Raw genomic sequence first — 26931 nt, 5'->3', positions numbered from 1 at the left:
CTCGTGGCTGATCTGTATCATAACTCCATTCACCCGCCTTGGCTCCATATCCCTTAATATCCTTGGCTGGCAAAAATCTATCAATCTAGATGTAAAATTATTAATTGAGTTAGCCTCTACTGTAACTGGCAAAAGAACCAGAGGGGTAATGAGAATTTTTTTACGCAGCATGTTGTGATGATCTGGAATGCATTGCCTGAAAGAGGGGTGGAAGCAGATTCAATAGTGGCTTTCAAAAGGGAATTGGATAAATACTTCAAGGGCAAAAAATTACAGGACTACGAGGAAAGAGCAAGGGAGTAGGGCTAATTGGATAGCTCTGGAACAGCAAGAAAGGCCGAATGGCCTCTTTCTGTGCTTATCATTCTATGATTCTAATAGGTTGACAAAGGAAGAGTGATTTTCAACTATAGCAGGAAAAAGAGACTGGTTGTAAAGAGGCGAGTGGAGTATATGGGAGAGGGGATAAGACTGAGGACTCACTGTGGACTGACATTAGTCTACCTTGCTTAGTAAGAGTTGGTTAATGGATTCCACAGTGGAAGGATTCACTAAACTTATCGATTTTTCGCATTTTCAAAATAAAAACTTGGAAGTGTTCAGCAAAACCTTGCTGTATCTGAGATTCTCGCTCACAAGATGGTTTTTCGTGTAATTTGCTGCCAACAGCCTCTGGTAACTTGTTTCTCTCTGTTCACAGCTATGGAAAGTCACGGAGAAGCTGAAATTCGGATCCATATCAACTGCAGTCATTGTGGGTCGGACAACTGCATACGGGAGCAGGAGTCCAAGAAGATACTGTGTCTATGCCCGGGTGGCAAAGTTTTAGCCAGAGATAATGTTACCTGTACAGGTAGGAACAGATTCCAGCTGCTTGCTGAAGTGCTCTGTATTGTCAGTGTAATGGGTGGGGTGCTCTGTATTGTCAGTGTAATGGGTGGGGTGCTCTGTATTGTCAGTGTAATGGGTGGGGTGCTCTGTATTGTCAGTGTAATGGGTGGGGTGCTCTGTATTGTCAGTGTAATGGATGGGGTGCTCTGTATTGTCAGTGTAATGGATGGGGTGCTCTGTATTGTCAGTGTAATGGATGGGGTGCTCTGTATTGTCAGTGTAATGGGTGGGGTGCTCTGTATTGTCAGTGTAATGGATGGGGTGCTCTGTATTGTCAGTGTAATGGGTGGGGTGCTCTGTATTGTCAGTGTAATGGATGGGGTTGCTCAGTTAAGGGTCGGCCATTTAAGACTGAGATGAGGAATTCCTTCACTCAGAGGGTTGTGAATCTTTGGAATTCTCTATCCGAAAGAGCTGTGGATGCTGAGTCTGAGTATAGATAGATTTTTGGACTCTAGGGGAATCAAGGGATATGGAGACCGGGCGGGAAAGTGGAGTTGAGGTCGAAGATCAGTCATGATCTTATTGAATGGCGGAGCAGGCTCGAGGGGCCGTATGGCCTATTCCAGCTCCTAATTCTTATGTAATGGATGGGGTGCTTGTATTGTCATTAGTGAAAGGGGAGCTCTGGTTATCTCTGGCCCCTAGTGTTAACCTAACCTTGTTTATATTAAAAAAGTAATTAAAAAATAAAATGAATGAGGATATCTTGATCATGGGCAGCCCATTTTCTGTATTCTCTTTCCCAGTCTAATGATTTATTTAGTATTGGTATGGATTGGATAACGAATGAAGGTGAATTGCCTCTTTATTGCATATTATCCGGGTGTGCTTTATGTATAGATAAGGCACCAGCGACACCTAGCAATAAATAACTACTACTGCAAGGAATGTAGTGTGTTCCTTAGACTGCTGGTGGGAACTGACCTATTGTTCTTGGCCAATGCCCTCGTGATTGATAGACAGTCTCTGCCACCCTTTAATACTTTAAATATGAGCCGCCATGGATTTTAAAGTAATAGTTTTATAAACTAACTTTACAGATTGAAAATGGAAATCTAGTTGTAAGTGAATGAAGTCTTAATGGGTGCTTCTTTTTTCTCCCCCTTTGTCTACAGTTCCTGGCGGCGTCATCCCAGAAGGCCATCTTCCTTTCTCCCTCATAATTGCTGTGGTTACGTCCACCATTGTTACTGGGGTAGTTCTAACCTGTGCTGGACTTGCTCTCAGTAAGAATTTCATTAAACTTTGTACTGCACAGCTCCCTTCTCAACCAACATTTCACAAGCTATGAGCTCAGGAGAACTTATCTTTTTGTTGTTTAAATTGCTGTTGATAGCTGCTTCTTCCAATAGCTCCTCTCAGCACATCCTTAATACTTCATTGAAAACATGTAACCACCAGCTTCACTTCCGCCACATCCATCCACTTCTGAAACTAGCTAGGGAAGGAAGTCAATAATGCAAGAAATAACAGTGTAAATATATACATTGTGTTGCTATACCTTTAATGCCATCTGGGTTTGTTGTGTAGATAGAATGGCTGGCCCAGTATATTCCAATATGCACCAGTGTTGGTTGCCTAGATGCTGCAGTTTGGTAGACCCAGCGTGCATTTCTCAAATTTTATAGAATGTCAGCTCAGCAGATAGTCGGACGACAACTTGCATTTACACAGCATCTTTAACGTAGTGAAACATCCCAAGGCGCTTCACAGGAGCATAATCAGGCAAAATCTGACCGAGCCAAAGAAGGAGACATTAAGACAGGTGACCAAAAGCTTGGTCAAAGAGGTAGGTTTTAAGGAGGGTCTTAAAGGAAGGGAGAGAGGCGGAGAGGTTTAAGCAGGGAATCCCAGAGGTTAGGGCCTAGACAGCTGAAGGCACGGTCGCCAGTGGTGGATGGAGGAAATGGAGAATGGACAAGAGGCCAGAATTAGGGGAGCGCAGAGATCTTGGAGATTGTATCGTTTGGAGGAGGTTACAGAGATAGGGAGGGATGACGGAGGGATTTGAACACGAGGGTGCGAATTTTAAATTTGAGATGTTGGTGGGCCAGTGCAAATGTATGTCAGTGAGCACAGGGCTGGTGGGTGAACATGACTTGGTGCGAGTTAGAATTCTGGGGCTGATAAGACAAGGAAGGTGCATCGAATCTCAGCCCTCCAGTTCCTTATATCTCTCATAGTATCCACCTGCATATTGAATGTCACAAAGGTTTTTGCCCATCTTACCCCACCTGGCAGATTATTCCAAAAATTTAGCACTGTTTGAGTAAAACTGTACCTCTCGTATTGGTTTCAAATTTACTTTTCACAAATTTAATATCTGCTGATTATACTTTCCAGAATTATTTTAAAGTAATAATCTGGCTTCATCATTCAAGTTTTATAGCCCCTCCATAAATGCCTTATTCTTAGACTGTAAGATACTGGATCTTGTGTGGAACACAGAAGGAGGCCATTCAGCCCCTCGAGCCTGTTCCACCATTCAATTAGAACATGGCTGATCTGTATCTTAACTCCATCTACCTGCCTTGGCTCCGTAACCGTTAATACACCTGCCTAACAAAAATCTATCAAGCTCAGTTTTGAAATGATCAATTGACCCCCAGCCTCAACAGGTTTTGGGGAGAGAGTTCCAGATTGTCACTACCCTTTGTGTGAGGAAGTGCTTCCTGACATCACCCCTAAATAGCCTAGCCTTAATTTTGAGGTTATGCCCCCTTGTTCTGGACTCTTCCACCAGAGGAAATAGTTTCTCCTTATCGACCCTATCAACTCCTTTAATCGTTAAACACTTCAATTAATTCACCCCTTGATCTTCTAAACTCAAGTGAACACAAGCCTAGTCTATGAAACATGTCTTCATAATTTAACACTTATAGCCTCGGTATCATTTTGATAATCTGCACTGTACCCCCTCCAAGGCCAGTATATCCTTCCTGAGGTGTGGTGCCCAGAACTGAGCGCAGTTTTGTATTCCAGTCCTCTTGAGATAAAGGCCAACATTCTATTAGTCTTTTAATTATTTTTTGTACCTGTCCACGAGCTTTTAGTGATTCCTGTACTTGGGCCCCTAAATCTCTCTCTGCTCCCCCACAGTTCCTCACTTCTTGCCATTTAGAAAATACTCTGATCTATCTTTCTTAGGTTGAAAGTGGATGACCTCTCACTTTCCTATATTGAACTCCATCTGCTACAGTTTTGCCCACTCACTTAATCTATCGACGTCCCATTGCAACTTTCTGCTCCCATCTACACGATTTACTGTGCCACCTAACTTAGTGTCATCAGCAAACTTAGATACACGGCTCTCTTCCTTCATCCAAGTTTATGAATACAGTGAAAAAGCTAAGGTCCCAGTACAGATCCCTGAGCCTGATCCCATCCTTCTTGACTACATGCATGTGCACAATCTCCCAGCAGGGTCACTGAATTGTAAAGAGGAGCAGGAACCGTGGCCAATTTTCCTCCCCCCTAACCCAGGGACATGAGCCTCAATAGTAGCACCCCTATTGCAGTCCAAATCCATGAGGTACATCAGCACAGATCAAGGATGGAACCTGGGATTTATCTGGTCTGTAAAGCTTAGCTACTCTCTGAATAAACTCATGAGGAGACCCCTACATTATTAAAAAGTTACATAAATGGATGACCAACAAGATTGAATCTTGTATTCCACGCTTTGTATATTTGATTCTCTAACAATGTTTGTTGTTAGATACTGTCATTTCGATGAAGTACTATATAGGTCTTGTATTTCATAGTTTGTATCAATATCAGTTCAGTAGATCGTTCTGTTGCTGCTGTAGTATACTTGCTGTTGTATCCCATTTAACTAACATGGCTGACACAATGTACAGGTCCTGAATCACTATCTTGTATCTTTGGATGAGCAGAGGATATGGATTATCTGTATCCTCCATCTATTGCCCAAAAGTGTCAGTTTTAGTTGTGACACTTGTGGGTAACAGGAGCTATATTTGGCCCAGTATATTACATTATAATCCTCCATATTTAGAGTCGAGTGTTGGATTTTGTGTATTTCAGTTTTGGGTTCAGCAACCCTAATGCTTGTGTGTTTGTGAAGCTGAAGACTTCCTGAAGTACAGGCTGGTAAGTCAGCCTCTCTCTGACACCAGGATATTCAATGCATTTTTCTCTGCATTGACTGGACTGCCAGGCAATGGATGCACAGACTCATGTAGCCCTTCCTGCATTACAACAGTGACTACACTTCAAATGTACTTCATTGGCTGTAAAGCACTTTTGGACATCCTGAGGTTGTGAAATGCACTGTAAAATTCAAGTCTTTTTTCTTCCTAATATCATCGCTCTAGATTACTAAATCACCAAGAGCTTGGACTTGTAACCCTCCCAGTAACCAGCTGGGGATTGCACTCACTCCTCCCATTATATTACCATTTGAGTTATTCCCCTCATTAGACTACCTGAGAATTTCCCCTCTTATTTGACTCCTGTGAATTGATCTCATGTCCCTCCCTAGTTCCTGTAGATTGGACTCGCCTATCCACTAGGACTAATCCCTTTTCCTAGGCCCTTCAGAACTCCTTAGTAATTTTCTAAGGATTGGAATTCTCCTCACCCCTTGATTCCTGGACATTAGATGGACTACATAAAGGGATATTTTGGTATAGAATAACTTAAATGCTTTGAGTCATTCTTTTTAGATATATCTCATATAATTAGGGACAAACATACTTCTGTGACCTTTTCAGATATCATATCCTGGTACACTCTTTTGTGTTTCAGCATACCAGTATCTATTTGTACCTGCACTAGAATTTATAACTGATGTCAAAATGACATCAGCTATGCTTAAAAGACAGTTGGATTACAAACTGATCAGAAGCAAGGAATCTGAACACAGAGAGCTGACTTGAAGAAGCTCCAAGTGGATAGTTTGAACACTGAGAGCCAGCACAGTGTGGGCCTGAATGAGCCACTTGAACAAAGTAAGCTGACTCCAATATGACCTGAGTAACTAGTATAATCATGGTGCACTTGTTCCAGGCGGGTCAGAGTGACTAATTCTTACCTGGTTCCTTTGGTGAGATAGTGGGTTGTACTGTAGGTGTGGTGGGGGCTTATCCAGATTAAGTGGTTGCATTGGAACAAGTAAGCTGAATTTTACTGCAACTAAGGTCTGCATATGTTTATGGGTAGTAGCTGTGACCGTACCCGTATCTATCCCTCCTCATCCTTTTTGACCTGTTGCAGCCTTTGACATGATTGACCACACCATCCTCCACCAACACCTCGCTACCGTCGTCCAGCTGGGTGGGACTGCAATCGCCTGGTTCCATTCTTATCTACCCAGTCATAGCCAGAGAAACACCTGCATTGGCTTCTATTCCTGCACCTACACCATTACCTCTGGAGTCCCCCAAGGATCTATCCTTGCACCCCCCCCCCCCACCTCTATTTCTCATCTACAAGCTGGCTCTCGGCAACATCATCCGAAAACACGTCAGGTTCCACATGTACCCTGATGCCATCCAGCTCTACCTCACCACCACCTCTCTTGACCCCTCCACTGACTCTGATTTGTCAGACTGCTTGTCCGACATCCAGTCCTGGGTGAGCAGAAATTTCCTCCAACGAAATATTGGGAAGACTGAAGCCATTGTCTTTGGTCCCCATCACAAACTCCGTTCCCTAAACGACTCCATCCCGCTCCCTGGCCACTGTATGAGGCTGAACCAGACTGTTCGCAACCTTGGGGTCATATTTGAAGCTGAGATGAGCTTCCGACCACATATCCGCGCCATCACCAAGACCACCTACTTCCACCTCCGTAACATCGCCCAACTCTGCCCCTGCCTCAGCTCATCTGCTGCTGAAACCCTCATCCATGCCTTTGTTACCTCTAGACTCAACTATTCCAATGCACTCCTGGACAGCCTCCCATTTTCCACCCTCCATAAATTGAGGTCATCCAAAACTCTGCTGCCCGTGTCCAAACTCGCACCAAGTCATGTTACCCATTACTCCTGTGCTCGCTGACCTACACTGGCTCCCAGTCTGGCAATGACTCAGTTTTAAAATTCTCATCATTGCTTTCAAATCTCTTCATGGCCTTGCCTCTCCCTATCTTTGTAACCTCCTCCAGCCTCCTCCCTATCTCTGTAACCTCCTATAAACCTCCGAGATCGCTGTGCTCCTCCAATTTAGGCCATCCCCGAATTTAATCGCTCCACCATTGGTGGCCGTGCTTTCAGCTGTCTGGGTTCTAAGCTCTGGAATTCCCTCCCTAAACCTCTCCCCCTCGCTGCCTCTCTCTCCTCCTTTAAGATGCTCCTTAAAACCTTCCTCTTTGATCAAGCTTTTCTGTCCTAATGTCTCCTTATGTGGCTAGGTGTCAAATTTTATCTGATAACGCTCCTGTGAAGTGCCTGGGGACATTTTACAATGTTAAAGGTGCTATATAAATGCAAGTTGTTGTTGTAGCAAGTAACCTATAACCTACAGTATATTAGGATTGCAAATATTAATGGATACCAGCAATAGTGCCTTGTGGGAGCCAAGGAGTGCCAGTGTTTATGGGTATTAGTCGAGGTTCTGTGCCCTATGGTAACTAAGGATTGAAAGTGTTTATGGGTACTAGCTATATGTTTTGCCCTGCTACACCACTGTTGCTAACAATGAATGACTGACTTAATTTTTTAACACTAAATCTAAAAAGAAAGAATTGCGTTGATCTAGCACCTTTCCATGTCCCAAGCATTTCAAACATAATGATTGCTGAAGAACCTTGCGATCTTTAAGTCTGAACTCCAGAAACAGATGGGACCTTGGTTTAATGCCTCAGTACTGCACTCAGTGTCAGCCTAGATTATATGCTCAAATATTGGAGTGGGACTTGAGCCCACAAACTGACTCAGAAGGGAAAGTGCTACTACTGAGCCAATTTGAAGTTTGTTAACATGGTAACTGTCAAAAGGGAATTTGATATATACTTGAAAAGGAAAAATTTACTATGGGGAAAGAGCAAGGGAGTAGGGCTAATTGGAGAGCTCTTTCAAAGAGCCAGCACAGGCACGATGGGCCGAATGGCCTCCTTCTGTGCTGTAAGATTCTATGATTCTATGATAAAAGTCTGGCTGGAATTACTATGGTGAGAGAATCTGAAAGGAAAGGATATCTCCATTCATGATAAATCCATTAACAAATAAACACTAATCTGTTCTTTTTAATATTCATTGCTGTTCACTTCTAAGCTGACCCTTCCCATTGCTCTTGCCATTCTGTCATCATATTTAAGTGCTATCATACCATTTGCTTATCATGTACCTCAATGGTCACTCACTTTAGAGATTGTGAATGTGCATAAGATTGTATAACTGATGGCTATCGGTCGACAACAGCTCATTAGGCCATCTTAAAACCCAAAGACCATGATGGAGGGGATTAAAAATGGCGTAAGCAGTTAGGGAGCAATAGATGTTACTCTGGTATATGAGCAGTAATGATGAGAACTGTGAGCAATTGAGAATAAGCTAAACAACTAAAAGGTAGAACCACATGTCAGGTCTATCGGTCACCTTGCCTTTATTCGGCTTTCGCAGAGAATTTTCTTTACCCTTTTTGAACTATGGTAGACATAAACATTCATTAATGTTGTTCAGACACACTTAACAGGTTTATGACCAGCCCTTTCTCTTTGACACGTAATCCCATAGCACTGCCCAAGTACGGAGTGATGTCTCAGAGCTTTAGTATCCCAACTGAGATTATCTGGCTCAGCACAGGGCAGGAACCGTACCTGGAACTTTATGGTCTGTATTGCATCAGCTAATGGCTTCACCTGATTGGCCATTAAGGGAGTTTTTTATCAACCATAATGTGACACTGCCATATCAGCATCATCACTGTCACCATTGTCTTTGACATCATCATCATTGTCTTTGACATCACTGCCATTGTCCTTGATATCACCCACATTGTCTTTGACATCACCACCGTTGTCTTTGACATCACCGCTGTTGTCTTTGACATCACTGCCGTTGTCTTTGACATCACTGCCGTTGTCTTTGACATCACCGCCGTTGTCTTTGACATCACCATTGTCTTTGGCATTATCACCATTGACAAACAACTAAAACAACCTTCCAGCTCAATGAACGCAATTGGAAGAATTCAAATGAATTAACTATTTATCTTGATTGATCAATTCCACAAATTTCTAACCAAGGTAACAGCACTTATAGAATTCAATCCCAATTCTTAATAGCATGCTCAGAGAATTTTCTTTACCCTGTTTGAACTATGGCTCCACAGTTTGTAAATCTGAACTGAATTCAGCTGGCTTTAGAGATTTTAATCTGCAATGGGTTTCTGCAGAGCCTGTGATACAATGTCAAGTGTACACTGTGTCTATCAGAAGAGGCAAATAAAGGCTCACTAGAAAACGTTCCTCGTGTCTGGTGCAATTATTTAAGTGCTGCTGTACCAGTACGAAGCTGCGATGAGTGGAAAACGGGCTTGTGTAGGCTTCAGCTCGGGAAGGGAGTGGGCAGTGGGTCAGGATCAAAATGCCCCTCCCCTGAACACTCCTGCTCCTCTTGGCTCCACATTCAGTTAGGTAAGTATATTTTCAACACTTACCTTATCGGGTATGGCCAGCAGCTGTCCCTTTAAGGCCTGCCTGTTAGACCACATGTAGACCTAGTTGTCCTGAATGCAGAAGGTCATCTCCAACAGGCGTTAGGCCCATTACATGAATTTCTAAAGGGCCATAATGCCTGTTTCTGGTGTGGGCCCTGGATGCCTATTATTTTATCTACAGCAATATGGCGGCCACTGGCTACGTTTTATTCTACTTTTTTTCTTGTGAAGTATTGACCCATGAACTCCAGGAAAGAGGCTTCTGCTGCTGCTAGGCCAGACTTTCATGTTAGGCCCATGGCTTTGATCAGAGGGGATGGATTCAAAGATTAAGGAATGGTGAAGCACTTTCATTAGCTTGGGTCAGACCAGGCAGAAAGGACAGTGATGGAATTACTACCTTCAGTAAATCAGACCAGGAGCGAACAGGAATTTAATCGGCGAGGCCAGATTCAAAATGCAGGGGATGAAATTCCAGCTTTGTTGAGTCAGTATTCACATTTCGAAGAGCAACTTCATCAAGTGAAGCCATGTTCAAAGGGCAAAGGTTGGTCAAGAACTTTCATGGGGTCAGGTTGGAAGGTAGGTGATGGTATTGCTGCTTCATCCAGTTGACTGGATAAGTAATGTTGTGGCTTTTTGCCTCAATTTTCTGTCCATCTTGTTCTGAAGGCTCCAACTCTCGCTGACTTACAATTCCACAGTCATCCTCCAGTGGAGTGTTGGCATGCCATTTGACCATGAAGAGCATCACAGTTTAGTCCAATCCTTTCCTAACCAGATCTCCCCACACAGGCAATTTCCAGCATAGATACTGATCAGGATCAGAAACCCTGGTGGATAAACCACACCTCCCCTCCCTGCCCCCCCCTCACCCCACCTCCCCACCCCACCTCCCCGCACCACCCCTCACCTCACCTCCCCGCACCCCCCCTCACCCCACCTCCCCGCACCCCCCTCACCCCGCCCCCCCTCACCCCGCCCCCCCACCCCACCTCCCCGCCCCCCCTCACCTCCCCGCACCCCCCTCACCACCCCACCTCCCCGCACCCCCCTCACCACCCCCCTCCCCGCACCCCCGTCACCCCACCTCCCCGCACCCCCGTCACCCCACCTCCCCGCACCCCCCTCACCCCGCCTCCCCGCACCCCCCGCACCCCGCCTCCCCCTCACCCCGCCCCCCCTCACCCCACCTCCCCGCCCCCCCTCACCCCACCTCCCCGCCCCCCCCTCACCCCACCTCCCCGCCCCCCCCTCACCCCACCTCCCCGCACCACCCCTCACCCCACCTCCCCGCCCCCCCTCACCCCGCCCCCCCTCACCCCGCCTCCCCAACCCCCCTCACCCCACCTCCCCGCCCCCCCTCACCCCACCTCCCCGTCACCCCACCTCCCCGCCCCCCTCCTCTCCCCACCCCCCCACCCCACCTCCCCGCCACCCCACCTCCCCGCCACCCCCTCACCCCACCCCACCTCCCCGCCCCCCCCTCACCCCACCTCCCCGCCACCCCCTCACCCCACCTCCCCGCCCCCCCCTCACCCCACCTCCCCGCCCCCCCCCCCCACTCACCTCACCTCCCCGCCCCCCCCCTCACCTTTCAGAAGCCATGGGGGTACTAGGTTAAATGTAGCAACTCAACCACTGCCTCGGTTGAGATCAGATAACTCAGCATGGACCTAGAATCTAACCTGGAGCCACCATCTGCTTTACTTAGTGCTATAACACTGGGCATTGCCATTACCAGTTGAACAGGGAAGTTCTTATTGCAGCTCCTATTACATTAGGCTATGTTTCGGTTTGAAAGGTGAGTTGAGATCAGACTGCCCAGGTTGTGCACTCAGTACTCTATTCCATTTGCGAGGACAAGTCCAGGTTTGGGGGAAGATGGAATATGTGGAATTCAACCATGAATTGCAAGTAGAAATTTAATAGAGTATTGTGGGGCTAGTAGAACGGGCAATTCCCCCCCCCCCCCCCCCCGTTCCATTAGATAGTCACGATGCCTCTGCTCAGTGATGAGTCAAGGAACGGATTGATAGCTGGAATTTGTGCACTAGACAATAAGTTAAGACTTACACTTAATGCCCGTGACCTATCCCAGGCTTGCCCCAGTATTCCCAGGGCTGGCCTACTCCAGGCTTGTCCCAGTATTCCCAGAGCTGGCCTATCCAGGCTTGTCCTAGTATTCCCAGGGCTGGCCTACTCCAGGCTTGTCCCAGTATTCCCAGAGCTGGCCTATCCAGGCTTGTCCTAGTATTCCCAAAGCTGGCCTATCCCGATATTGTCCCAGTATTACCAGGGCTGGCCTATCCCAGGCTTGTCCCAGTATTCCCAGGGCTGGCCTATCCCAATGTTGTCCCAGTATTCTCAGGGCTGGCCTATCCCAGGCTTGTCCCAGTACTCCAAGGGCTGGCATATCCCAGGCTTGTCCCAGTATTCCCATAGTTGGCCTATCCCAGGCTGGCCCCAGTATTCCCAGGGCTGCCCTATCCCAGGCTTGCCCCAGTATTCCCAGGGCTGGCCTATCCCAGGCTTGCCCCAGTATTCCCAGAGCTGGACATTCCCAGGCTTGCCCCTGTATTCCCAGGGCTGGCCTATCCCAGGCTTGTCCCAGTTTTCCAAGGGCTGGCCTATCCCAGGCTTGTCCCAGTATTCCCATAGCTGGCCTATCCCAGGCTGGCCCCAGTATTCCCAAAGCTGGCCTATCCCAGGCTTGCCCCAGTATTCCCAGAGCTGGACGTTCCCAGGCTTGCCCCTGTATTCCCAGGGCTAAACTATCCCAGGCTTGTCCCAGTATTCCCAGGGCTGGCCTATCCCAATGTTGTCCCAGTATTCCCAGGGCTGGTCTATCCCAAGCTGGCCCCAGTTTTCCCAGGGCTGGCCTATCCCAGGCTTGTCCCAATATTCCCAGAGCTGGCCTATCCCAAGCTTGTCCCAGTATTCCCAGGGCTGGCCTACTCCAGGCTTGTCCCAGTATTCCCAGAGCTGGCCTATCCCAGGCTTCTCCCAGTATTCCCAGGTCTGTCCTATCCCAGGCTTGTCCCAGTATTCCCAGGGCTGTCCTAGCCCAGGCTTGTCCCAGTATTCCCAGAGCTGGCCTGTCCCAGGCTTGCCCCAGTATTCCCAGAGCTGGCCTATCTCAGGCTTGCCCCAGTATTCCCAGAGCTGGCCATTCCCAGGCTTGCCCCTGTATTCCCAGGGCTAGCCTATCCCAGGCTTGTCCCAGTATTCCCAGAGCTGGCCTATCCCAATTTTGTCCCAGTATTGCCAGGGCTGGCCTAGCCCAGGCTTGTCCCAGTATTCCCAGGACTAGCCTATCCCAGACTTGTCCCAGTAGTCCCAGGACTGGCCTATCCCAGGCTTGTCACAGTATTCCCAGAGCTGGACATTCCCAGGCTTGCCCCAGTATTCCCAGGGCTGGCCTATCGCAGGCTTGCCCCAGTATTCCCAGAGCTGGCCATTCCCAGGCTTGCCCCAGCATTCCCAGAGCTAGCCTATCCCAGGATTCCCAGAGCTGGCCTATCCCAGGCTTGTCCCATTATTCCCAGGGCTGGCCTATCCCAGGCTTGTCCCAGTATTCCCAGGTGTGGCCTAACCCAGGCTTGTACCAGTATTCCCAGAGCTGGCCTATACCAGGCTTGTCCCAGTATTCCCAGGGCTGGCCTATCCCAGGCTTGTCCCAGTATTCCAAGGGCTGGCCTATCGCAGGCTTGTCCCATTATTCCCAGGGCTGGCCTATCCCAGGCTTGCCCCAGTATTCCCAGAGCTGGCCTAACCCAGGCTTGTACCAGTATTCCCAGAGCTGGCATATACCAAGCTTGTCCCAGTATTCCCAGGGCTGGCCTATCCTGATGTTGTTCCAGTATTCCCAGTGCTGGTCTATCCCAGGCTTGTCCCAGTATCCCCAGTGCTGGTCTATCCCAGGCTTGTCCCAGTATCCCCAGGGCTGTCCTATCCTGATGTTGTTCCAGTATTCCCAGGGCTGGTCTATCCCAGGCTTGTCCCAGTATTCCCAGGGCTGACAGTACTGGACTATGTTGACTTGCTCTGATATTTCTCCAAACTGATTTTGATTTCAAAATGTTTTAGGACAGTAAACTACAGAATAGGCTATTTCTCCCACAACTGTTACAGGATCAAAGGATTGTTGGGAAGCAGTAAAACGAAACACTATTAGTCCAAAAAGTAAGCAATTATGGAGTACCTTATCGTTTCACCCCAGAAATGTCCTAACATGCTTTACATGCAATGAATTCCTTTGACTTGCAGTTCCTGTTGTAAAGGCAAACACAGGAGCCAGTTTGCACACAAAGCATTTTCTGGAAGTAATAGATGAGGAGTCGCAGATTTATTGACACTTGAACATAGCCTCCAAAAGTAGTATTTTTTTTAAAGAAAAAAACAATACACAATGTTCAGATTAAGGAGATCTGGTAAGAGGATCCAGTTAGGAGACCTAATAAGAGGATCTACTTAAGAGAATCTCCAGGGAGACCAGGTAAGGAGACTTGCTCTTGAAATCCTCTTGCTTCTTTGTTTGGTTTCAGTTTCATTTACTATGGCTGGTATCTCTCTCCTGGACACTTTCTACTCCCTAGCAATTCCTGGTAATAACTAGTTGGGGTAAGTGAGACTTCAAACAAATGCCCTTCCTGAACACTCCTCCATAAGACTCTGGGGGAAGGCAAAGATTCATTTCTGATCTTCCCCCATTGGATCAGTTGAAAAAGTCGTAAAAGTGTGGAACTGAACCATACAGACCAGTAGGCCCCAGATTTAGTTGCTGGTCTTTGCTGAGTTAACTGCTAACAGTTAGTGTTGCAGTTGAGATTCGGGGTCCCTCGGCCAGGGAGAGGAAGAATCACGCAGTTTTCTTACTCCTGCAGCCGTGGCTCATTGGTAGCACTCTTGCCTCTGGGTCAGAAAGCCGCACTCCAGAGACTTGAGCAGATAACCTAGGCTGGCACTTCAGTGCGGCACTGAGAGAGTGCTGCACTGTCGGAGGTGCCGTCTGATGAGAGGCCTGCTCTCTCAGGTGGACATCAACGATCCTATGACACTTTTCGAAGAAGAGCAGGGGAGTTTTCTCAATGGCCGGGCCAACAATTATCCTTCAATCAATATCACTAAAAAACAGACTTTCTGATCATTTATCTCATTGCTGTTTGTGGGACCTTGCTGTGTGCAAATTGGCTGCCGAGTTTCCTATATTAGAACTGCAACTACACATCAAAAAAAAGAACTTAATTGGCTGTAAAGCATTTTGGGATGTTCTGAGATTGTGAAAGATGCTATATGATTGCAAGTTCTTTCTTTCTCTCTCTATCTTTTCGGTAACTCCACTTGTCTGGATGTGTGCAGCTCCAACAACACTCAAGAAGCACGACACCATCCAGGACAATGCAGTCCGCTTGATCGGTAACTCATCCACCAGCATAAACATCCCCTCCCTCCACCAACGACATACCGTGGCTGCAGTATGTACCATCTACAGGATTCACTGCAGCAACTTGCCAGGGATTCTTTGACAGCACCTCCCAAATCCGCGACCTCCATAACCTAGAAGGACAAGGGCAGCAGGAGCATGGGAACATCATCACCTCAAGGTGCCCCTCCAAGTCACACACCACCCGACTTGAACATAAATTGTTGTTCCTTCACTGTCACTCGGTCAACATCCTGGAACTCGCGACCTAACATCACCGTGGGAGTGCCGGCATCACACGGACTGCGATTCAAGAAGAAGGCCCACCACCACCACCTTCTCAAGGGCAACTAGGGATGGGCAATAATTGCTGGCCTTGCCAGCAACACCTATAGACCAAGAATACATTTTGAAAAATGAACGTGTATGGATATCAGGTACAGGTATATTCAGGATCAGCCGTGCCAAATAGCTCACATGCCAACACTCATTGTCTTCATGCATGAAGAGTTGGCATTTGTGCAAGGTCCTTGAGGATCAGCAGCAGCCGTAGAACAATACCCCAGCAAGGGGCAGGGAAGAGGGAAATTTGGAGGTATGTAAAAAAAAAATCACTTCCAAAAGTTTAAAAATGAATAATTCAATTTATGTGACACACAGAAATCTGCACAGGATGTTAATAGTTATAGGCAGGAGCTCTGATTCTCTTTGGTTGAAGCTTCATTGGTTACTGAAATTTCAATATTAATATATAAAAAGAATGCTCTCAATCCCTAGGTAAGTTTGCCAACACCGTATCATCTGCATTGCAGTTCTTTCAAGAATAGACACTCCAACATAGTCCCTTAAGATGCCGATGCATAAAAATATATAAGCACAGTGATTGTAGTCTTTTCTGAGGTGTCCGCTAGAGTACAAAGCAAGAAGACCCAATAGTTTTCCATTTGATAGAAAATATGTATTGCAAGTGTATCCATGTCTTTAAGATTTAAAATATACCCCATAGCAAGAAGCAGTATTATCCTTCAATTGGAAGATGCAATGCAGGTGAGACTTACCAGGTGTGCATTACTCTTTCAAGTCTAAGATTCAATCTATGGCAAGAAGACCCAATGGAACCCAACAGACTCTCTATGAGGTGGAAGATATATTTGCAGCAGTAACTTCATCAGCAATTTTTCATATCCTCAGAGTGCAAATGCATCTAAGTAAAGGGATTGATGATCATCTTATGGGGAGGTCATTAGTCTCCGGTCACAATTGAATCATCTGTAAAATATATTGAATTACCAGTTTACATTGACTCAAATTATGATACAAAATCAGTTGCATTTTAAAGAATCAAAAAGTCCGATAATCACTGCAGAGAAATAATTAATACTGTAATTAAAAGCAGATATGTGGTTGTGAGATAAGGCAGTGGAGGCTAGGATTCATTATTAAAAGTACACATGTGGTATTTGTTGTGTATGTACCTTTAAGAGAATAACTGGTCTCAGACTGCAGTACCGGCAGTGACCACCCCAGTATAAAAGGCGCTAGAGAGCCTCTGTTTTGTTAGATTCGTTTATGCCTTTCACCAGTAAAGTTCTGTTTGTTTCTCTCCTGCTAGTCCGTGTCTCAATCATTCACGGACCTAACACTGGCGACGAGTTAGAAACAAACTTACCTGCAACTCAGCAGCAGCTCCGACGACGTGTTGAAGGTCGGAGCCAGAAGAAAGAAAAAAAAAATAGGCCATTGAAACTCGAGAAACGGGCGTCGACCGTCAATCATCGATTTCAAAACTTGCAGGAGAGACTGTCCAGAGCCAGGCTGGGTTCCTCGGTCCGTGGTTTCCCAGCTAATCGGGCTGGTGGCAGGTAGTGCTCTGATCCTTCCTGGGCTGCAACGGGGCCGGGCAGCGAGTCGGGAAGCAAGGAGAGAGAGAGAGGGTGGAGCATACAGGGCGCGGCCGGTGTTTCGAAGCTGGGCAGCGTTCGGACCTCAGAAGAGGGAGGGAAGTGTCCCAGAGGGTCCGCTCCACGACGGGAAGATAATAAAAGAAAACAAATTAATATTTAACGCGCAGGAAACCGTGGAAAGCAGCGCTAACAACAGCGGGGAAGAAGGAAAAGCGCGGGAGGCGCCATTTTGTTAAATTGGAGAAGAAGGCAAAGCGCGGGAGGCGCCATTTTAGATTTGCAAGCTGCCGAAGACTGGCTGTATCACTGCTTTTGATAATACATTAGAGGACTGGACCACTTATGTGGAAAGAGTAGAGGTATATTTCGAGGCAAACAATATAGCGGAGGGGAAAAAGGCATCGGTATTGTTAAACTTAATGGGCGCTAGAACGTACGGCCTATTGCGGGAACTGATTACTCCAGCCAAACCGAAGGCGAAGACTTTTAACGAAATTGTTGCTGTTCTACAGGAGCACTTAAACCCTGCACCGCTGTTGATAGCAGAAAGATTTAAATTCCACAGGAGAACTCAGCACAAAGATGAGAGCAACGCTGAGTATCTTACGGAACTACACAAGCTATCAAAGCACTGCCAGTTCGGAGCAAGGCTGGCAGATACCCTACGGGACAAATTTGTCTGTGGACTCTTGAGTGAAGGAACACAGAAGAAGTTACTCGCAGAAAAAGAGCTGACGCTAGATAAGGCTTTCAGCGTGGCAATATCGTATAAAGCAGCAGCCAGGGGAGCTGCAGAAATTCAACAAAAACCACAGGAATACGGCACCCACGAAATGACACGGGGATTTGCAAAATGTTATCGCTGCGGCAGAACTAACCATGACCAGAAGGACTGCTGGTCCAAAGACAAAATATGCAGACAATGCGGAAAGATTGAACACATTGCATGAGTTTGTAGGTCTGGGAAGAAGACCAGCGACAACAAAAAGGCTACTAAGGAACCGTACAAGAAAGTACAAAAGATGACGGACAGTAGTTCCGAAGACCAGATGAGCGATAGTGAATCCGGAAACAGAAGACTAAGCTGTCTCAAACTTCACAATGTAATCGCAAAAGAGGATCGCCGAACCATTTGGGTCACTCTCACGATAGCAGGGTCCCAAGTTAAAATGGAATTGGATACAGGATCAGCGCTAACCGTCATGAATCGACGAGACTACGAGCGGCTATTTTCACACATACCCTTGAGAGAGACATCCATCGTCTTGACGACGTATACGGGGCAAAAAGTATACCCCAGAGGAAAAATAAGGGTGCCTGTCGAATACAATGGCAAGAAAGTACGGAAATTGTATCTCTACATACTGCCAAATGGTGGACCACCGTTATTGGGACGGGAATGGATCAGGAAGATAAACTTAGATTGGCATTCCATTCATGCAATGACGGTGGACGGTAAAAAAGATGAAGACGTCACTCCTGGACGATTGTCAACAATCTTAGCTAACGCCAAAGAGGTATTTCAACAAGAACTGGGCATGCTTAAAGGCGTAACCGCCTCAATAAAAATAGAAGAGAATGCAGTTCCCAAGTTTTTCAAAGCGAGACCGGTACCATATGCAATTCGCCCAGCCGTCGAGGCAGAGCTGGAGAATCTGGAGAAGGTGGGCGTGTTGTCTAAGGTCGACTGGAGCGAGTGGGCGACACCCATCGTTCCTGTCATGAAGAAAACGTTAACCAATAAGTCTGGAGAGCCAAGGAAGATTCGCATCTGTGGGGATTTCAAGGTGACGGTGAACCCTATCGTTCGCACAGTACAATATCCTCTTCCAAGGATAGAAGACATCTTCGCCTCGCTGTCTGGAGGGAAGCGTTTTACAAAAATTGACCTAGCACAAGCATATTTGCAGATGGAGGTTGAAGAGTCCTCTAGGAAGTATCTCACGATAAACACTCACAAAGGTCTTTACCAGTATCATCGACTGGTATTCGGAGTAGCATCGGCTCCGGCGATATGGCAAAGAGCGATGGAACAAGTCCTGCAAGGGATATCCGGGGACTCAGTGTTACTTGGACGACATCCTTGTAACAGGTGAAGATGACAGTGAACACCTTAACAACCTAGAACAGGTGCTCACTAGACTACGGGAACATGGGCTGCGAGCCAACCGCCCCAAGTGCGAATTTTTTAAGAAACAGATATCGTATTGTGGCCACGTGATTGATGAAGAGGGGTTACATAAGTCCCCTGACAAAATTGAAGCGGTTGTTAAGGCCCCAGCGCCTGAAAATGTGTCGCAGCTGAGGTCATTCCTCGGGTTGGTGAATTAATATCATAAGTTTTTGCCGAATTTGTCGACAATTCTGCACCCACTGAACGCCCTGCTATGAATGGGGGTAGCATGGAAATGGAGCGATGATTGTAAGCGTGCTTTTCAGAAGAGTAAGGACTTAATCACTTCAAAGGAAGTATTGGCTCACTACAACCCAGCACTGCCAATCAGGCTGGCGTGTGATGCGTCTCCCTACGGCATTGGGGCGGTACTGTCACATAAATTCCTTGATGGTTCGGAGAGGCCGATAGCTTTTGCGTCACGCTCGTTAACTTCTGCCGAGCGTAACTACGCCCAGATTGACAGAGAGGCCCTCAGCCTAGTGTGGGGGGTGAAGAAGTTCAATCACTATCTGCACGGTCAAAAATGTACTCTACCAACCGATCATCAACCTCTTGTCTCCATTTTCAACCCTCAGAAGGGCGTACCGATAATGACAGCACAACGGCTGCAGAGATGGTCCCTTTTCCTAGGGGCACACCAATATGACATCGAGTACAAAGGAACTAAACAGCATGGAAATGCTGATGGATTGTCACGTCTACCGTTGCCGACGGTGGAAGAAGAAGACCTTGCAGTGGATCCAATGGAGTTATTCCACTCGACCATAGTCGAATGTCTCCCTGTGACGAATGCAAACATAGAAAAGGAAACGCGGAATGACCCGACACTATCACGGGCCTATGATTTAACGGTGAAGGGATGGCCAGCACATGGCGAACCACTGCTGCCAGCATTCTCGCCGAGAAGAGAACAGCTGTCAGTGTGCAGAGGAACCTTGATGTGTGGATCCAGAGTAGTAATTCCACCTAAGTTGACAGATAGAGTGCTCAGTGAGCTTCATGAGGGTCATCTGGGTGGGGTAAAAATGAAGAGCTTAGCCAGAGCGTTTGTGTGGTGGCCGGGAATCGATAGAGAAATCGAAGAGATGACCAAGAGCTGTGCAGGATGCCAGAAGGTCCAAAACGCCCCACCACAAGCTCCTCTGCATCCATGGGAGTGGCCCTCATCTCCATGGCAAAGGGTGCACATTGATTTTGCTGGTCCCTTCATGGACTCGATGTTTTTAATTGCGGTGGATGCACATTCAAAGTGGCCAGAGGTAATAAAAATGTCCTCAACCACCACGGAAAAAAACTATCACAGTTTTACGAACCATATTCGCCAGGAATGGGCTGCCTGAACAGATTTGCACTGACAATGGACCACAGTTTGTGTCTGAAGAGTTCCGGAGGTTCTTAAAGAACAATGGCGGCACGGTGGCATAGTGGTTAGCACTGTTGCCTCACAGCGCCAGGAACCCGGGTTCGAATCCGGCCTCGGGTGACTGTCTGTGTGGAGTTTGCACATTCTCCCCGTGTTTGCGTGGGTTTCCTCCGGGTGCTCCGGTTTCCTCCCACAGTCCAAAGATGTGCGGGTTAGGTTGATTGGCTATGATAAATTGACCCTTAGTGTTAGGGGGATTAAATACGTGGGGTTACGGGGATAGGGTGGGACATGTCTTGGTGTAGGGGTTACGGGGATCGGGTGGGATATGTGTCGGTGCAGGCTCGATGGGCCGAAATGGCCTCTATCTGCACTGTGGGGTTTCTGTGATTTCTGTGAATGGTGTTAAGCATTACACATCTGCCCCATATCACCCAGCCACTAATGGATTGGCCGAGAGGTTTGTCCAAACATTCAAGAAGGCTATCAAGGCAATGTGTAATGAAGATATACCCCTACAACACAAGGTGGACAACTTTTTGTTTGCCTACCGGAATGCGACACATGCGGTTACCAACCAAACTCCAGCCATGATGTTCTTCAATCGAAGACTACGATGCCGCTTGGATTTGGTTAAGCCAAACGTCCGAAGAGATGTGGAGAACAGGTAGTTTCAGAATATGAATGAAAGGCCGACCAGGAGTTTTAAGATAGGTCAACCAGTTTTGGCCCGGGACTACCGCACTGAGAAATGGCAGCCAGGAACGATTTGTACACGACAAGGACCTCTCATGTATACCGTGGACGTTGGGGAGAGCATTGTAAGACGACATGCTGACCAGATTCTAGAGTCACTGGAAAACGTCAACTCCACACCATGATCAGATACACCTGGTAATGAAATCGACGTTCCAATTGCAGCTACCGCAGACCCGGTAATATTGGAAGCAGATGAACCAAACAATGACATTGATTCCGACTCAACATTGCCAGAAGAACCTGATACCCCAAAGAGGCGTTATCCAGACAGAATCAGGAAGTCTCCTCAAAGACTGAACTTATAATTGCTTAAACTTAACCAATGTATCTAGCAACAGTAATTGTGATTGTAATTCGTTATCATTAGTTGTTAAATGAATGTTATGTACTGTTTATCTAAAAGGGGAGGAATTGTTGTGTATGTACCTTTAAGAGAATAACTGGTCTCAGACTGCAGTACCGGCAGTGACCACCCCTGTATAAAAGGCGCTAGAGAGCCTCTGTTTTGTTAGATTCGTTTATGCCTTTCACCAGTAAAGTTCTGTTTGTTTCTCTCCTGCTAGTCCGTGTCTCAATCATTCACGGACTTAACAGTATTATGTGTTAATTTTCCCATCTCTCTCACCTTACTTCTGAGAGGACATGAGTGAGTGAGTAATTATGCTGGTTGAATGCCTCAAAAATTTAATGAAACAGTAATAGGGATGGTTGCCTTTCACCTTCGTTTGCAAATGGGCCTTGGCGGAGTCCCCACCAATGACACAGTGCATCATCAGTTCTGTCATGGAAAGATTCACCCTTGAATGACAGAGTAAACAGAATGGCGCTAACTTCGCTGGGGTGCTACTTTTAGCGCCCCGGAAAAATTAGCGCCCCCACGCCGGAACTTGAGTGGTTGCGCCCCAAGAGGGAAGCGGGGCGCTACTGGAAGCACCCCGTATCCCTCTTGGGGCACTGCGAGTGAATATCGCGGTGCTACATGCCACAGCGCCACGCTCTGCGGCATGTTGTGCCGCGGTATTGCAGGCCTTCCTCCCCTTCTTAAAGGAGAGGGGCCTTGCGCAGCGCGACCCGGGGCCCAGCTGGGCTCCCGGGGATTGGGGGTGCCGGCAAAAGAGCCCGGCATTCCAGAGAAGTGCCAGGCTCTTGGAGCACAGCCGGCACTCCACGGCGGGGGGGTGGGGGTGCCGTTCAGGAGGCCTGGGACAGGAGTGCAGGCAGGTGCTGGCAGGCAGCCAGCAACAAAAATGGCCTCCCCGCACCTCGCCTTTAAATTGTGCTTCCCTGGCCGCAGGTAGGCCCCCTTGACCCCGTCAGACATAGCATCCGGCGGTATGTCAGGGGGTGCTCCCGAAGATCGCGGCCGGGGTGCAAGCGGGGTGCTGCGCACGGCAATGACGTCATCGCCGGTGGCACAGCGCCGCGTGGCGCTAACCTCCCGCTGAATTTCGCGGGAGATGTGGGCGGCGGCATGCCCGGGCGCTAGTTGCTGTGCGCCCCTTTAGCACCATCTTAGGGCACTAACGGGAGGCGCAAAGGAACCCAATTTTTCCTCCGATGTCTCCAGGAGTACCCGCATCCATTTAATTCGTCATTAAATGGTAAATGATGTAGGTTTTGCTGTATTTTTCTACATGAGCCAAAGTACACGGGGAGAAATTCGGTATCATCCTGTTTGGGGCGCAATTATCGGCCGGGCGCAAAGTTTAGCGCCTGGCGCTAATTATCGCCTCCGACTGCAAACTTGACTTCTATCGCCCCTGGAGGTGATTGGAGCGCTAAATCAGACACTACACACCTCTCTTAAGGCGCTAACACCGAGGAGCGAGGCGTTGCCTCAGAGCACTGGCGAAGCTCAGGTGATGTCAGTCAGCAATGGAACACAGACACACTGGCGCCAGCCAGTTCTTAAAGGGGAGGGTCGATCTTGCTCTTCACCCACACCCTGCTCATTGCAGCCTTAAATCTCGGCCTGGAGAGACCTGTACATCAAATCTGCTGGAAAGAACAATGGAGAGGCCCAGGGAAAGAGCTCAGAGTGCAGCCGCCATAGTCTCTTCTAAATCGATGCAAGGAAGGTCAAATCAAAATGAACCTGCAAAGTGCTGCTCAATATCCAAAACTCTTTCACACAGCATTGAATCTCTCCAGAAGTCTCTCACTCTCTCGCAGAATGCGTGATGCAAAAATGTCACTGACAAAAAAAGGCAGGAAGCGGTCGCCTTTAAATAGCGCTCACCCAGTCCCTTCCCGACTGCAAAACATTCCTCTCAACCTGTCATTGCTAGTGGCAGGCGGTAAGGCAGGGGGCGCCACTCAATATCCAGTCCGGGGCGTGACCAGGGCATTGCACGCTTGACTGACATCACAATCTGCAGGCGCAGGAGATCATGGTGGTAGTGTTTAGCGACGCCGCAAAATGTCTAGTCAATTTCGCGAGCGGCACAAACATCGCCTCGTCCTGGCACTAGTTGCTTTGCGCCCCATTAGCGCCCTCTTAGGGTGCTAACAGGAGGCGCAAATCAACCAAATTTTTCTCCCAAGAAAGCAATTGCAGTCGCCATCTCTCTATCCAATTGCAGTAGATATCACTCTACCCAATGGCTGTAACCATCTCTCTACCCAATTGCAATAGATATCACTACCCAATGGCTGTGACCATCTCTCTATCCAATTGCAGTAGATATCACTCTACCCAATGGCTGTAACCATCTCTCTATCGAATTGCAGTAGATATCACTCTACCCAATGGCTGTAACCACCTCTCTATCCAATTGCTGTCACTAGCTCTCAACAACAACAGCAACTTGTAGTTGTACAACTCCTTTAACATAGTAAAACGTCCCAAGGCACTTCACAGGAGCATTATCAAACAAGATTTGACACTGAGCCACATAAGGAGACATTAGGACAGTTGAAGGTAGGTTTTAAGGAGCATCTTAATGGAGAGATAGAGGTGGAGAGGTTTAGGGCCTACATAGCTGAAGACACAGTCACCAATGGTTGGGTGATGGAAGTGGGGGATGGGCAGATGTTCAGAATTGGAGGAACACAGACTTCTTGGAGGGTGGGAGGAGGTAATAGAGATAGGGAGGGGTGAGGCCATGGAGCAATTTGAACACAAGGATGAGAATGTACTTATTTGCTGTAGCTATCTCACTACTGTGCAAAGAATCGTCAGTAGTAATGGGAGGTACTTAGTCTACTAACCAATTAATAAGAATGCCACGAGTATTAATAATAGGGCAGAAGAACCAAAGGCGACATGAGGAAAGAATTTTTTACGCAGTGAGTGGTTAGGATCTGGAATGCACTGCCTGATAGGGTGGTGGAGGAAGATTCAATCGTGGCTTTCAAAAGGGAGTTGGATAAGTACTTGAAGGAAAAAGATTTGCAGGGCTGTGGGGAAAGGGAGGGGGAGTGGGACTAGCTGAGGTGCTCTTGCAGAGAGCCGGCACGGGCTCGACGGGCCGAATGGCCTCCTTCTGTGCTGAAACCATTCTATGATTCTGTTCCATGAGTTGAGTTGGTTATGTAGGGCCAACCTCGTGAGTGCAATGAAAATTATTTTGCCCATTTCCTAAAGAAAAAAGCAAGACAGACTTGCAGCGTGAAGGAGAAGAGGAGCTGTCTCTCAGAGAAACTCACCATGTATGCCTCCTAAATGACCCACTCAGAGCTCGGATGCGAGCTGGCCCAGGCAGTCCCCATAATAGAAGATTTGGTTGCAGTTGCTCAGATCTTATGACCTTGCAGAAGGAAGCAGTGAGCCACCCCTGTCCCAGAAAGCACTTGAAGATATCCAGCCACCTCCCATTATGAGGAGTAGGAGACACCGTCCCAATGAGCAAGTGCTGGGCGAAGAAACTGACACGATTTAAAAATTCTCATCCTTGTTTTCAAATCCAGATATATGTGGCCTCGCCCCTCCCTATCTCTGTAACCTCCTCCAGCCCTACAACCCTCCGAGATCTCTGCACTCCTCCAATTCTGGCCTGTTGCGCATCCCCGATTTTAATTGCTCCACCATTGGCAGCCGTACCTTCAGGTACCTGGGCCCTAAGCTCTGGAATTCTCTCCCTAAACCTCTCCGCCTCTCTCTCTTTTAAGATGGTCCTAAAATCTACCTTTTCGACCAAGCTTTTTGTTAACTGTCCTAATATCTTGTTATGTGGCTCAGTGTCAAATTTGGTTGATGAAGCCACTTGGGACATTTTACTCTGTTAACTGCACTATATAAATGAAAGTTGAGGTTGGGCCAATTGGCCTGTTTTTGTGCTGTAAATTCTATGTAAAATACCCTCTGAAAATCTGTAAACAGTACATCTACGCATTCTCTTTATCAATATATAGTCAGTAATACCTTCAAAAAACCTCTACCTTTAACAAATCTGTGTTGGCTGACTTTAATTCTCCCATGCATTTCTAAACATTTACTAATTTTTTTCTCAAATTATGGATTCTAAGAGTTTGCTCACAACTTACGTTAAACTAACTGATCAATAGTTACCCACTTTATCCTTCTCTCCCTTCTTGAACAGAGCTGTTTGAAATTCCTTTGCCTACCCTAATAAAATTAGGAAATTCCACCCACTGCATTCTGCTCATCTATTAAAAACTGGAAGTAGAGGAGTGATAGGACAAGCCTTCTCAAGTAGGCCTCTTAAAGGTAAATGTTGGTTTCTGCTGGAGGTTTAAAGTAATGGTATATGTTTCTATTTATCTATTGCTACATTTTTCTCCAGTATGTTACTAATATAAGCACAACTTAGGTACAGAAATGTTACAGTATATAGGGTTTTACACAACATTGGGACGACCCGAAGCTCTTTATAGCGAATGAAGTACTGTTGTAATGTCGGAAACGAGCCAGCCAAATTGTGCACACGAACAGCAATGTAGTAATGACCAGATAGTCTGCTTTTAGGAGTATGTTTAGGAATAATTATTGGTCAAGATACCAGGGAGAGCTCCCCTGTTCTTCTTCAAAATAGTCATGGGATCTTTTATGTTCACTGAGAGGTTTAACGTCTCATCCGAAAGACGGCACCTCTGACAGTGCAGCACTCCCTCAGCACTGCACTCGAGTGTCAGCCTGGATTTTTGTGCTCAAATCTTTGGAGTAGGGCTTGCACTGACTCAGAACTTGCAATGGGAGTCTGTTCTCCTAATGTTAATAGGCACAGAAAAGAATATGCCCAGAAAGCTTGGCTTGTAGCAGGCATGCCCGGAGAACATAAAATCCAGCAAGCCAGCAGCTCGTCACCAAAGGGGAAGTTGTGGTTGCAGCAGAAAAGTGGGCTGGATGTTCATAATGGCACAGTGGAGATATGCGGGCACTACTGCTCCTGTGATGCTGAGAATTGAAGATCCTACTGTGGGAAAGTGGCCCTATTTCACCGGGATCCCTCAAGTGAAGGGCATTGTAGCTGCCATCCATGTGGGCAACAAGACTCCTGACATTAAAACCATGGCTTACATAAGAAGAAAAGATGTGCATTCAATTCATGTTTAGGTTGCATAATCTAGGCTTGTATTCCCTGGAGTATAGAAGATTGAGGAGTGATCTGATCGAGGTGTTTAAAGAATTTGACAGATAGAGAGAAACTATTTCCTCTGGTGGGGGAGTCCAGAACAAGGGGGTGTAACCTTAAAATTAGAGCCAGGCCGTTCAGGTGCAAAATTGGGAAGCACATTGTCATATAAAGGGTAGTAGAAATCTGGAACTCTCTCTTCCGAAAGGCTTTGGAGACTGGGACAGAGCTGTCAAGCCTGAGATCGATGG

At 47.1% G+C, this 26931-nt stretch overlaps 1 protein-coding gene across 2 annotated transcripts in view; it reads left to right on the top strand.

The window, feature by feature from the left end:
• The window catches only part of ltk (leukocyte receptor tyrosine kinase), a 372023-nt gene that overhangs the window by 297821 nt on the left and 47271 nt on the right, over window positions 1-26931 (top strand). For both annotated transcript variants that reach the window (XM_086003657.1, XM_086003656.1), the window contains 2 exons: window positions 701-853; window positions 2010-2120. In XM_086003657.1, coding sequence (XP_085859783.1) covers window positions 701-853; window positions 2010-2120 — 264 coding nt within the window. The remainder of the gene's footprint in view (window positions 1-700; window positions 854-2009; window positions 2121-26931) is intronic.

This window comes from Somniosus microcephalus, chromosome 12, assembly GCF_052327205.1.
Source record: "Somniosus microcephalus isolate GS21.2 chromosome 12, FLI_Smic_1.0, whole genome shotgun sequence".
Classification (NCBI taxonomy): Eukaryota; Metazoa; Chordata; class Chondrichthyes; order Squaliformes; family Somniosidae; genus Somniosus; species Somniosus microcephalus.
Note: the sequence above shows the minus strand (reverse complement) of the source record. Positions and strands in the feature narration are given on the sequence as shown.